The 14701-nt window shown below is 34.6% G+C and overlaps 1 protein-coding gene across 1 annotated transcript; it reads left to right on the top strand.

Moving 5' to 3' along the window:
* The first annotated feature begins 511 nt into the window (after positions 1-511).
* LOC131041840 (probable LRR receptor-like serine/threonine-protein kinase At4g36180) lies at positions 512-2922 on the top strand. Its single transcript, XM_059214390.1, has 4 exons — positions 512-2064; positions 2207-2489; positions 2662-2765; positions 2913-2922. The coding sequence occupies exons 1-4, from the start codon at positions 512-514 to the stop codon at positions 2920-2922; spliced, it is 1950 nt and encodes a 649-aa protein (XP_059070373.1).
* Positions 2923-14701: the final 11779 nt, after the last annotated feature.

Here is a 14701-nt window from a genome sequence, read left to right as displayed (position 1 = left end):
AAGAGTTGCACACAACTGTTGGAAAGAAGTAAACTCAGAAATTGAACCTGAAATGAAGTTTGAACTGGTTGTTTGTGTCTTTCAATAATTCAGCCAACTATACCGAGGGGCTACTGAGGCTTGATAGGCTAAGGAAGACTGCAGAGTAATCTAAAGACATGACAAAAGGCGGGATTAGCCCGGTCGAGTGTAATATTTATCTTGGACTAGTTCGACCGACACAATGCGGTGCATAGAAAAACAGCTGCAAGTCCGTATCATGATGTAAATACATCCATACGTGCTGAATGCACGCTAGTCGTTTTCAGTGAGTGGTGCACGTACGTTGATTTAGTCACGGGAAACTTTTTTCACGCAGTAACGTAATTAGAGCTCAAAATTGGCCATGTTTTGCAAGGCTTTTCTACGATCTCAGCTACGTCACTCTCATTTCTACTATTTAATATGCTCTGCTCTCACAGCACGATATACGCATTTTCTTTCCAATCGTCTACAACATATCATTCCTGCAATGGCGTTGGCTATAGTTAAGTTCGCTACTAGTACTGTGTTTTTAATCGTCCTCTTTACCAATACATATATCTGTTTATGCAGGTGTCCTCCGCAGGAATACGAAGCTCTTCTATCCTTCAACATCACCTTAACTTTCCCCGCGGGCTATGGCTATGAATGGGCGAATGGAACAGACTGCTGCGAGTGGTATGGCATAGAATGCGACGAGCACAAGAACCATGTGGTGGAGATAAGGTGGATGCCAGATCGAAACGGCTATGGTGCAGAAGGAGGAATCATGTCTGACAACCTCTGCAAATATCCTTCTCTTACAGGAATAGTGATATCAGACGTGGGATTGATAGGTAATCTTCCTTCATGCTTGGGAAAACTCCATTTTCTTGAGGATATAATTATAGAGTACAATGGGTTGGGTGGGGTAATACCCCTTAGCATTTGTATGCTCACAAATCTCAGTTACATTAGTCTTAGAGGGAATCAACTGAGTGGAAGCTTGCCATCTTGTTTGAACAATCTTTCTTCTTTGAGATCTCTCCAAATTTCAGACAATCGATTGAGTGGCCAAATTCCATTTACATGGGGCAATCTCCCTTTGCTTGAGTTCTTGGATGTTTCCTTCAACCAATTGAGAGCGACTCTTCCGTTGTCATTTGCAGGGCTGTCCTCCCTTACTGACCTCCATGCCCGTGGAAATAGATTTAATGAGAGTGCCCCTTCTTGGGGCTTACCATCCTCTATTAAACTTCTCTCTTTCTCATTAAACCATGAGCTCACAATTTCAGAGATTTTTTTCCGTAACCTTACCAATTTATGGCGTTTATCTCTATCCAATAGCACACTAAATATTAGTACATCGTGGATTCCCAACTTCCAGCTCTCTGAGTTAGAACTTGTGTCATGTAAGATGGACGGTCAAATTCCACCATGGATTTCAACTCAGTTCTCGTTGTATTCCTTGACATTAGCTGACAACGGTCTTGTTGGAGAAATTCCCTCTTGGCTATGGGCCATGGCTGCTTCCTTTGATGAACTAAATATATCACAGAACCATTTGCATGGGTCCCTTTTCCCAAATGGTCCGAATTCTGGGATAGGAATCTTGGATGTGTCTAGCAATGCATTAAGTGGAAATATACCTTCCGAGTGGCCAGCTCTAACAAAACTAATTGAGGGGCCTCCTCTTCAATTGATGCTCAATGATAATTTGTTTACCGGTAACATTCCTCCAAGCTTGTGCAATTCGTCTCTATGGTTACAGTTACATCTTGAAAATAACATGTTGGATGGAATGATTCCTTGGTGTTTAATTGAGGATGGATCACGCATTTATGACTTAAATTTAGGAGGTAATAGTCTTGAGGGAAGCATGCCCCAACGGCTAATCTTCTCGTCTAGCATTCAGTACTTGGTACTTAAAAATAATCAGCTCAGCGGAATCTTCGCTCCCTCGTTTACCAATTATACATTTTTGCAACTACTTGATATTGGGCAAAACAATTCTCCGGACATCTTCCAAAGTCAATTGGGAATATTTCATCTCTTCAAGTGCTGGTGATGAACGACAATCAATTCAGGGGTAACATTCTTTCAGAACATGGCGCCCTGAAGCAGCTCCAGATCCTAGACCTTTCGTCCAACAACTTATCAGGCTCTATTCCACACAATATTGTATTTTTACGTGCAATGGCTGTAGCATAGAGGATGGCTATGTTTTGCTGAGTAGTCTGCCATATGAGGGTGGTAATAGCCGTAGCTCCTCTCTTGGTGGACTGGGTATGGCCTCCAAAGGTACAGAACTATACTACACATATATTCTTTCCACGCTCATTAGCATAGATCTCTCCAACAATCAATTGAATGGAGATGTTCCTCTTGACCTTGGAAAGTTGAACGGGTTGAGGTTTCTGAATCTATCCATGAACAGTCTTAATGGAATTATTCCACATAGTTTGGGGGATATGAGTCAACTTGGAATCGTTGGACATTTCTTCAAACAAGCTTTCAGGAAATATTCCTTCAGAGCTTCAATCTTTGAGCTATTTGGCATATTTGAATTTGTCCAACAACAACATCTCAGGTAACATACCGCAAGGAGGACAAATGATCACATTTGAAGATACATCATATGCTGGAAATCCAAATTTGCAGGGATGCCCACTTCCAAAGAACTGCAGTTGGCCCAAATTTGCATCTCCTCGTCCTGTGAGCTCTCCTGAAAATAAAGATGATGAGGAGAGCCAGCAAATACCGCGGTATGAAATTGGACTAGGATGGTCATATGGAGCAGGATTTTTGAGTATACTAGTGTTGTTGCTTTTAGTCAGAGAGAGCTGGAGAAAGAAATACTTCAAGGGGGTTGATGGTATTTTAAAGTTTCTGTTTTCTTTCGTGCGTAACAGGAGATTATGAATGCTAAAAAGCAAACATTTGATTTTTGTGCTTTTTTTGGGGTAAGCTGACTATATTTTGTATAGTTTAGGTTAAAATTGGGAATAGAAAAACTGTGTCATGCTTATATAGATATGAGTATATCTAATATGAATATTTTCGTTTCCAATGTTTGATGTAAAAAATGGATAATATTTGCTTGTTAAAATTCTTAAGATTTGTGTATGCATGAGAATTCCCATTCAGTTTTGTGCTCTTATGATTGTTTTTTCTCCTTTTAGAGAGAATGGTTTTATACTAATGTGATATCTTTAAAGAAAACTCCCAATTACAACTGAAAATTTGTAAAATAATTGATAACATCCAAGAACTGTAATCCACAATGAAAAAGAAACGCAACTATGTAAAGAATGAGATGGATGCACGACCATCAGAAAGACAAATGAATCATAACTCCAAAGCAGATAAATTCCAATTAAGTTAGAATGTGATCCTACGTAATTTTAAATTTAGAATACTATGTAAGAGTGTCCATTTTGTGAGCTTGTTTCTATGAAGATGCTATTCAATTGAATTGAAATAGTCAGGTTTAAGAAACTAATCCACTCAGTACAAAGAGATCTCAATTACCAGTAAGTGTATATATGAGTAAACTACATATCGTATGCACCATTTCTGAGACTACAGAGTGCCAATAAAGAGAATCTCATGTTGTTCATAATCACGATTGAATTTCTGAAACGAGCAAATATATTTGTTTCTTCTTTCTAAGAAGCGTACTAACACATAAGAACAACTTGCCCACTTCATCAAGTTCGGGATGGCTTTAAACATCAGTCAATCCATCGAGCTTGTTTGATTCTTCAGACATTTTGGCCTAATATTTTGCAAAATCTACAAGGGCCTCCTCATTAAAAAATTATAGAGCATCAATATTTTCTAAATACAACTAGTCTTCTGGTTCACCTGACTGATCTGAATCCATTCGACAACCAGTTTCATACGAATCAAAAAGTTCTTATGAATCTGAAGCTATGTCAAAATCTGTCTTTGAAACACGATTAGTTTCAGTTCCACGGTAGTTAGAAAGAGTTGTTATCTCTCTTATAATTTATTGAATTAACTATAACATTACATAAATCATTATTGAATTAACTATAACATTACATAACATAAATAATGTCTACATCTGCAACTATGTTCATTTAAGCACCAAAGTAAATGTTCACGTGATAATCTTTCAATATGAAATAAAATAGGACATACAATCACATATGAGTGGTCGGTACCAACACTAAAATGCCTAAACGATATTCTGTCATTACAATGAATATTAATAACATCAATCTAACTTATATCAATCTCCTTATGGAGTGTTCAAGAATAAATAACAAAATAGTTACAATGCTTCTCAATTATAAATAACATATATACTGATAATAATTATTGAATAACTTGCAACTTGAATGAAAATGGTACTAGAATGTAGAAGACAGGATCTTTTTCAAATGCACACAAACAAGTAACCAGTCCCTAATGGAGGCTAGCAACAACCACTTGACAATGTGGAACTCTCAGGTCCACCCCACCATGCTTAAAAGATAGACATAGAGATCCAAACACAGAAGCAGACAAGGAGGGGAAACAAGATCTACACTCAAGTGTAACACCAACAACTAGGGAAACATACAGTAAAAACAAGTATAAAAGACATACAAGAACAAGTATGAAACATAACAAGGATCCATCAAAGTCTTCTACTCACAACCACACAAGATAGGATACTAGAGTATAAAAAGGACAAAGTGTCATTGCACAACCTCAAGAGATAGCCCATATACAACCGAATAGTCCTTTCATGAAGACAAGGAGATTCAATTATGTGAAATTCAATGCCCCTTGCATGACCAAGCCTTCCCACTCCCATTCATAGTTTGTACAAGCACTCAAGGTCATGGAAAAGCACCATATTATCTTATTAATGTGTTCTACCCTAGTCTATTAATTAGTTTATCACTTGATTAAGAAACTCTCCAATGAGTTACCTTAGCAACCTATTTAGGGTCTTCACCTCCATTGAGAGCCACTCTCCCTTTATGCATCTAGTTACCCATATCCTTAGGTTCAATTCAAGGAATCATAAAAGCACTAAAACACATACATCTCATATTAGATATCCATGAATCCATTTTCAAAAAGATTGAAAACACAATCATATTTAGGCTTTTACAAGACCCTAACACCAAGGGGTCAACCTTGAAACAAAATATGAATGAAAAATTAACTGATTTCTTCCACAAAATGGCATATCAATGGGCGTATGATCAGTATATCATCCCAAATCTGATTAATCAAACCCAAAAATACAAGATTGATAGAGTGCAAGACCTAATTAAGCTTTTGGGATGACCTAAGAACCAAATCAAGACCAAACAACAGTGTTGCACATTTGATCTAATGTTCTACTTAGTTGTCACTATTTCCTACATACTTGCCACCTAGAATTATACACTTATAGCCTAAAACTATGCACATGCAAGTTATATTGGCACACTTATTTTGACTTCCAATTGGTCAATGTGATTTCTTAGGAGGCAAAATTAGAGAAAGACCCATTTAAGGATTTCCTAATCATCTCATAGAAAGTCAACCAAATCATCCTCAAAGCCCATATACAAAAATGAATAATAAAACTTTCACGATAAAACCTACTTTAATCATTGCAAACAAGAGCAATTATAATAAAAACTTATCAATTTTCACATCAATAATAAATACACATTCGAGGAATGATATAAAAGACATCAAATAAACACAATTTATTTTGAAAACATGACAAATTATAAGATACATAAGGAAAATGAAGAACCCTACCTCCAAATTGAAGATCAAGGGAAGAAAGAGAAACTTTCACACCAAAAGTTCTAGCCAAAAGTCTTTCAAAATCAACAAAAAATTCAACAACAATCCACTCCAAATCCCAAGCAAACAATCTCCCCAAGAATCAAAGCCAAGTATTGCACTCAAACTCCATTTAAAATCCTTCAAAAGTATCCTCCAAAAAAATTGCAGCAAAAAAAAATCCCCAAAACATCCAAAATCCAACCATAAAAATCCTTCCCAAACATGTAAGGGAAGAGAAACTAGTCCAACCAACCAATAACCAAAAATATTAACAAATCATCAATTATTTAATAAATACTTCAACCAATAAATCACTAAAATATAATTACTCTCAACATATAATCATATATTTATTTATATTCTATTTAATTATTCACCCCAGCAAACATAAATGTATATTCACTTTAATTTAGTGCCCCCAAAAATAAATATAAATATATGAACTGAAATCAGAGCACAATAGAAATCATAAATATATAATTATATCACTTAAAATAATATATCCTAAAATAATAGCATAAATAACATTAAATATCAATTCAAGTTGAATTTTGACAAGTCTTCTTGTGGTAACCTAGTTTGGCTGGGGGGGGTGGCACGATCATAAACTCACATGGTGAACCTTGGTGTTAAATGTTCCAACATAGTTGAAGTGTTGCGGTGTTTCACAGGTCAGTTTCTGCCAAGGATAAGGGTTTGAGAAAAATAATTGTTGAAGGTGATTCTCACAATATAATTATGATGCTCAATGAGGTACTGAGCAGAACTAGAAGATAGCTTCTTTCATCAACAAGTGTCGCACCCTTCTTTCTACTCTCAGTGATGTTATATTTTGCCACATGTGACATGAGGTAAATAGGGTGGTGAACAAGCTCGTAGGGCTTGGAGAAATGGTTAACAATTTTAAAGTGTGGTCTCACAAGCATGAAATCTTGACTATGGCTCATGGTATTATATCAAATGACTTATCTATTACTGATGTATAACACCAAGATTACCTTTTGGTACTTTCAATTCTTTCCTTGTCCCTTCCTTGCTAGATAAGGCAACATAATTTTAATATTGGTGGTACCTTTCACTGCTTCCATTAGACTTGTTGCTTTCTCAATCTAACTTTTGAGTTTTTAGAGATGGGAGGTGATTTGAACTAGGTTGAACTTGTTGAATGCTCTAAATTCAAAAACAATGGTGATCTCTAGAGTAAGGTTATTCAAGGCAATTTGGAATGCTATGTGGATGGGATGACCAACCATGATCCTAAACTTTCTACATCCTTTGTTAAAGCTTGGGATAATGGCATTGTTAAGATAGAGAGTGTTGCCTTTGTGGTTTTTGGGGAGACCATTGCAAAAATGACTAGTTTTCCCCTCAATGGCATCTCCTTTCCTAAAAATCCCAAGGGGATTTACAAGGAATATTTCGATCATTTCTTTAAATAGGGGAAGGGGTTTCCAGACTCCAAAGAAGCTAGGATAGAGAAGAGCTTCCTAGTATCTGGAAAGAGGTTGCCTTTCTTCTCATGAAGTACTTCACTCTAGATGGTAGAAAGAGGAGATTCCATCTTCAACTCTTTCCTATGTTTTTCACAACCTTTGCCATGAGGTAAGAATGAAATTTCTCTATTGAGTCTTGTCCTCTTTATCACAATCTATTTCTAAGGCTTAAGGGTAAAACCCCCCTTCACTAGGGTATCATTCATAAGTTATATAATTTGGACATTTGGCCCTATTTCTATCTGGTGGGATACACACTATTAAAATTGATTCCACTCATGACCCTCTCTTATATGTTGATCACATTGTCATCTCCTCCAACTCTAGTGAAGTGTCTAATTCAAGTTCCAAAATTCCCATAATAATGAACCTTGCCTATATGGCCAAAATTAAAGTTATTGTTGCTTCTAAAAAATACCTTGACGTGGAAACCCAAAATTGAGGTGCACAAGGATGTGGAGATGTCAAGGACTCGAGATTTAATTCTATTTACTCTGATTAATTGAATTCCTTTGAAACTACAAGCTTGGATTGGTCCCTTGTCACTAATGTGAACGTTGATTGTAATCGTAGCCTTCCCCCCACAAGACCTACCCCTTATGAAAATACCAAGCCCTTGAGCTTGATTATGTTTCTCTCCAAAGTTGTGAAGGACTTGCATGATTATGTGCAATGGTAGGACGATTTATATAAATGGTTATTTGGGCACATGAATGTTGCAATAAGGAAAATTAATCGACTAGACGTAATGACTGAGGCTGAAGCTAGGGCTAATACCTAGTTGGAGGATGTTGATGTTGACAAAGTGTGGAGATTTTCCAATGACCTTTTTGGCCTCACAAAGAATAGGGACAATGTGAATGGGAAGATTGAAGATTTGGACAACAAGCTCAAGACGACTAGGACCAAAATCAAGGTGGAAGAAATTAAGTGATCCTAGGAGGTCCTCAAATGAAAATTGAGAAGGCTAATTTCACTTGCATGAATGTGGCCAATATGCATAATGCGTCCCTGCAAGATTACATAACATCTAGGCTGAAATGAGTGGGAAAAGGAAGAATAAATATAAACACACAGAGGCCATGATTAAGGGTTCAGGCCCGAGGGAGTCCCCAATTTGAGCCACCCTTGATTCCACCTTGGTGTCTGTTGGCTTTGGGATTAGTTCTTGCAAAAGAGTGTCATTTTCAAATAAAGTGAAATGCTTATTCCAAGATTGGTAGGATAAAAATTTTCCCATGTAGTTGGCCATCTCTCTTGTGCCTTTCGTGGGTGGTTGTTCTGTTATTTTTTGCTTCTCAGTCTTTTTTATTTGTGTTGGTTTTCTAGGTTTTTTGTTGGATTTTGGGTTTCCCTCCTAGGTTTTTGTTCAATTTTAGTGAGGGATTTTTTTTCTAGTTGTGCATCCCTCATGTGCTCTAGGTGTCACTATGTGGATATACAATGGTACACACCTATCCCACTTTTATTAGTCAAAATATTAAATATCACTTAATAAAATATATCATAAATAACCATAAATATAACCATAATATATCCATAAAAATTATACAACCTACAATGATTGACAAAAGGTAATTACACATTTCCTCCATGACAACTAGAGAAAATAATACTAAGATAATCACCCTAATCTGGGATGATGGGTAGGGTTAGGTCAAATAGGCCTTAATGATATCTCCATGTAAACCACCATTAAGGATTGCATAGGAACACTCAAACCTATGAAGTCAGGTGGAGTTGATGACTTGTACCAGCATCAACCAAAACAAAAGACACTTGCACAATACATATATACATATACATATACACCTAATCATGATATATAAATAAGAATGTTAGAATCATAACCAATTATGGAATAAGATCACTATAACACATGTTAGTACATTGTAAGATCCACTATAATCATAAACAGTATCTTCATGTCAGATTCATTAAGGAACCATAAGTGATAAACCCGAATATCATCAATATCCTCATATACATAAATCATCAACATCATTGTGAAGTCCTAAAATATAGTCATCAAGAATAGTCCACTATCATCGATCAAATGCGTGTGTCCACACACACACCTAATAGGATATCGCATACATATAGAGTCACGCATAAGTCCAACAAACACAAAAGTAGAAATAATTCATGGAAGGTATTACAATGTGCATATGAAATAGTCAAATTGTAATCATAGTTAAAAACATCATGTGTGAATTGCATGATTCTTATCTAATTTTAGCTTCTCGATGCTAAATTCATGGAGAAAAAACAAGTGCAGTTAATCTCTATTTTTATAGAGATACAATCTCTATAAAGATATATTTTCATGTTGTTTAGAAATAGTGTGAGTCTATCAAGTTTTAAAACATCATAGTTGTTTTCATGATATTTGGATGTTGTCTAATTTTGGCGTCGAAAGATTTTTATTTTACAAAGTTAGATGTTGGAATTAATCACAAACTACATCCTTCAATTCTATATATATCATTTTCTCCTCCTTTATCATTAGCTACTTTCCATTGTCACATATGTGTGATCTTTCATTGCAAATAGGATAGATTTAAATAAAATTTTGTTTATATAATATTCTTCTTTGGATTTTCCATGTTGGTTGTATACTTTGTATTAAATGTCAATTAATGATTTTTCTTTTCCCTAGTTTTGTTGGGAATATATGTGAAATGGGTAGATTTTTTTTATGTGTGATTAATTGAAAAAGAGAGAAGAATTATTATTATAGCAGTAACAACATAATAGTAAGAGTGGGACAATATTTCATTGTGCATGTCAGTTTATGAGAAAAAATAGGATCTAAAAAGGGATTTCTTTCACTGTGTATGTTAATGTTTGAGAAGATTGGGAATAGAAAATGGTTTGTCATGGCAATAATTTAAAAACCAGTTAATAAACAGGGTTGAATATTTTCTTCATTTATATATATATAATGATAAAGAAGTAGTTTTGTATACCGCTTTATGCAATCAAGTGTGTATGATTTAAACTATATATGACCTCTTTTTTCTTCTCTCATTTTGTTATTAAATCTCTCAATTTTTCTTTCTTTTCTCTTCTTCCCTTCTCCTTCATGTTGTATTAGAGCTTAAGGTCAATAGGGTTGATGATTTTAAAATGTTATTAGATCTAAGGTTTATTTAGCACTAAGTTTCATAGCTAACAATGGCATCTATATCTGGGACAAGTTTCACAAATCTTTAGATTACATAGATCAGTTAAAAAAATTATGGTTATTGGAAAATCACAATGAGGGCATTATTTCGTTCTCAATATTTCAGGGAGTTAGTAGAGAAAAGTTACCCAAAACCAAATGTTGTAGTAGCATACAATGCCCAAATTCGAGCAAAGAAAAAATTATTGAAGGATAATAGGGAGGACTCTAAAGTTCTCTTTTATATCTATGAAGGGGTTCATAAGATTATTTTTTCAAGGATTTCAACATTAAAAAAACACCAAATAATCGTGGATATTCTTGAAATACCTACCAAGAAATGACTAGGGTGAAGACAGCTAAACTAGAAATGCTAAAAAGAGATTTTGAGACTATATATATGAAATAAATAGGTACAATAGACTCATTATTCATTCAAATTATTGGACTGATAAATCAAATTAGATTCTACATGAAGAAACACTTGAAGATTTGAGTACAACATTGAAGCCACTTAGAGAAGAATGGAGACTCCAATCTCGCTCATGACAAAAAGGGGGAATATGTTTCCATCTCTCACAACATGCCATAACAAGTACCCAACAATAGATGAAAATTCCAAACCAAAAACATTTAATTATCCAAGGTGATTATAGACACCAAATTTTCCATCCAATATAGGAGCATAGAGAAGAGAAACTCCAACAAAGTTCTCTTTGAGGCACTAGCTAGAAATCAAATTAGGAGCTCCATTAAGCACACATTAATAAAAAAATTCCCACCAAAAGAACTACTACGCCCCCGCCGCCCCCCCCCCCGGCCCACCAGACACAAGGAGAGAAATCCCAGCACCCAAGGTAATCAATAGTATGGAAAAAGTAGAGTGAATCATGTTACACACATAACACCATTGGAGCCCCAAGACACTCCATATGCACCACTAATAGTTAGCCTACAACGTAAACTACCAACGACATATATAGGGGTTGTGAAGGTGGTCAAACCAAACCCTTTCCATTGAGTGGTAGAAATAGGTAGTCCTGAGAAAATAGGATGCCTGTTGAATCATGTAGTAGCAACCCAAAAATAAATGCCTTCATCCAATGAAAAAAGCTTGACATAATCAAGGAAAGCCCCAAAATGGCCACAAACCAGCACATAGAGAGTGAAAAAGAAACAAAAATGAAACCTTCTCTTGTTGTAGCACTACCTCCATCATCTCCATCCACCTTGTCCTCCCCTCCATCATCCAAAACTTCTTCCAAAAAATCTCTGCTACAAACCCTAGCAAAGTAGCTCATCATTTTGTTTGTTCAATTTCTTCCCTATACAACTTTAGAAAAATATGGATTACTATATAAAAAATAAGTTATAATAGATACAAAATATATTCACAAGTTTTATTTCTAATTTTTTAATATATATTTCAAATCTACAAAAAAAAAGTCACAAATCATTAGTTTGCCTTATCTTCAAATTCTTAATGATTTAGCTAATAAAAGTGTTAGAATGTGACGATCTAGCTCAAAATACTGATTTCATTGTCTTGATTCAACCAAAAAGTGGGAACCATTATTGTGGGTTGACCCTTATGTTGTGGATGAAATAATTAGTGAGGTGGGTTATAAATTATAGAAAAATAAAAAACCAATTCAAAACCAATAGAAAATAAACAAAAATATGTATGAAATTATTGAAAGATTACTATTGTAGTGAGGTTGGAAGACATCTGCACTTGCGGTGAATTCATCCATGACCTTTTTTTTTCTAGTTTATGATGAACATGTTAGATAAACAAGTGAAATCAATAAATATATTTTATTCCCTAGCTCCCAACCTCTTGAGTCACATAGTCGAAGCCATCACATATCCTTCACTACCCAATGCCCATTGTTAACATAACCCCAAAATATTTTTGTCTGAAGGATTGAAAGCATACCACAAAAAATGTGAAAAGAGTACAACATAACCATAATGCATTAGTTGATGAATGAGAGTGGTGGAGTAATTGCATAGTAAATGTGCATTCAATGATGCATATTGTTGTGGCAATGAACATGTAAGAGAAGATCATACATCAAGCATTGTTCCATGTCAAGATATTACTCACCTATAGTTAAAATAGAAAACCATGCCATCACTTTTGGAAAATGCAGGAAACAGCTAAAAAATGAGATGTTCAATGGCGAACAAGTGGGTTCCTAGTGTGAATGAGTCTAAGTATGCTACCATGTCATTGATTGATGTAGATAACAAAGTCAACATAGTCCACACCACCATGAACATATATTCCCTAATTTTTCTTCTTTTCTCAACACACCTTTTTAGTGAAAATTCAATAGAAAACAAACTACAATCACAATGGAGAAAAAAAATAAAAATTATTAGATATTTGGAATCAAACTAACTAGGGAAAGTGAAAATTGCATTATCAGAAAAAAGTGGATGATTAGTGTGGGTAAATGCAAAAAAATATGGATGTGTTTTAAGAAATTATCTCAAGTTAAATTGAACCAATAAAAATAACAATTACATAAGGGGGAAACTATGGGCCATATTCAAAGTGTAGAAATTAGTTAGGAATATAGTAACAAAATTTGAATGAAAATATGGTATTTCCATCTGAATTCTTGTTAACTCGTCACCATATTCATGTGTGTGAGTTATTAAATTTCAGCAATAGGCTATATCTAGGTAAAGAATAAAAATATGACTATAACTTTTTACGGGAGCATAGTAAATAACCATATTTAGTGGAAGAAAATTGGGTGAAAAAGGAACATGTAGTACTATTGTATGTATGATTGTAAATGTACAGAAACATGAATAGAAATTCATGAAACAAAGCATGGAAATTCATATATCATATTAGCTACAACCAAAAAAAGTGAAAAAGGATGGAATATAATCCTTACAACAATTAAGCATCTAGGGACTAGAGAAAAACTGAAGTAATGGGGAATTCAACTCAAAAGATGTCAAATTGTGGGCTCAAGTAGTTAAGGCTCAAATGATGATCAATGCTTTGTTTCTGAAGGTGTTTCGTAGAAAGGTTGAGAAAATAATCAACAGGAGGGAAAAAGAAAAAGAAAAGAGAGCAAGAAGGAAAATAGAGTTTAGACCAAAATGCTCAACAATTGATCACATAATCATTTTGAGAAATATTATTGATAAAATTTGGAATTATAATAAGGAAACTCGTTTCTTTTTTATTCCAAGAAAACTTTTGACACTTCCGAGGAATAATTTGTGGTCTAGAATGAAGGACCTTGGTATCCTAGTAAAATTTAGGGGAGTTGTCCATATGTTCTATAATGAGGTTAAGGTAAAAATGAAAAATCAAAAAAATGCATTAGAAAGTATTAGAAGTGATATCCGAGTTAATTAAAGTTGCCTATTATCTGTTACCTTCTTTTTCCTTTATATCAACAACTTCATGAATTGTTGAATTTGAAACATTAGGATGGTATCTCTTGGGAAAATATCTTGTTAGAATTCTCTTATATGTTGACGATCTTACTTTTATTTCTAGGGTCTATCCAAGGGTTAAAAGAGCATTTGTTTTCTCTTAAGAGATTTCACAAAGATGTGCGTATGCAAGCTAACACTAGGAAGATTGAGATCACTATCTTCTCTAATAAGAGGAAAACAAATAAATTCTACTTTTAATTTGAAGGAAGTGTTTCAGAGGAAATAATGAAGTCTAAAAAATTTGGGATTAACCTCAACAAGTTTAGTTGAGAAAATTATTTGAGAAAATTATTGAAGGGAAATAACTTTGTGAGAGTGGAAAAAAATGTTCACCCTTCAAAATTGATATAAGTAATTTAGAAACAAAGTTTTCAATATCTGTTAAGGAATGAGATTGTTGAAAGAATAAGAGAATTCATTCAAATTGAATGATAGAACATCAACACTCAACAAATAGAAGGGTTTCCTATCCTATAGCGTAATGGTCAAAAGAATGTTCTGCATCTATTTATTTTAGAGTTTTGGGAGTCAAATAGTAATGGTCAAAAGAATGTAAATGAAATCCAATCTCTTCTACTTTACGATCTCTTCTACTTCACAGATCTCACCATCTATGGTGCGACCTGTAATTTCTTTTTCGTCTGTTTCTTCGAAGACAAGTCTAACGTTGCAGAGGCAGCTCCCAAGATCTCACCAACATTGAGTCTGCATCTGAATTTTCACAAGATTTATCTGCCTTTTTTCTTGCAACACTTGTAGGGATATG

This window comes from Cryptomeria japonica, chromosome 11 (assembly GCF_030272615.1).
Source record: "Cryptomeria japonica chromosome 11, Sugi_1.0, whole genome shotgun sequence".
Lineage (NCBI taxonomy): Eukaryota > Viridiplantae > Streptophyta > Pinopsida > Cupressales > Cupressaceae > Cryptomeria > Cryptomeria japonica.
The sequence above is the reverse complement of the archived record's forward strand: the minus strand, read 5'-3'. Positions and strand labels throughout refer to the sequence as shown.

Excerpts from the sequence above, each read along its gene's own strand:
- LOC131041840 (XM_059214390.1), top strand. The coding sequence starts at position 512 with ATGGCGTTGGCTATAGTTAAGTTCGCTACTAGTACTGTGTTTTTAATC. Across the intron at positions 2,065-2,206 it reads TTTCATCTCTTCAAGTGCTG|CATAGAGGATGGCTATGTTT; the intron begins GTGATGAACGAC and ends CAATGGCTGTAG. Across the intron at positions 2,490-2,661 it reads ATATGAGTCAACTTGGAATC|GGATGCCCACTTCCAAAGAA; the intron begins GTTGGACATTTC and ends CCAAATTTGCAG.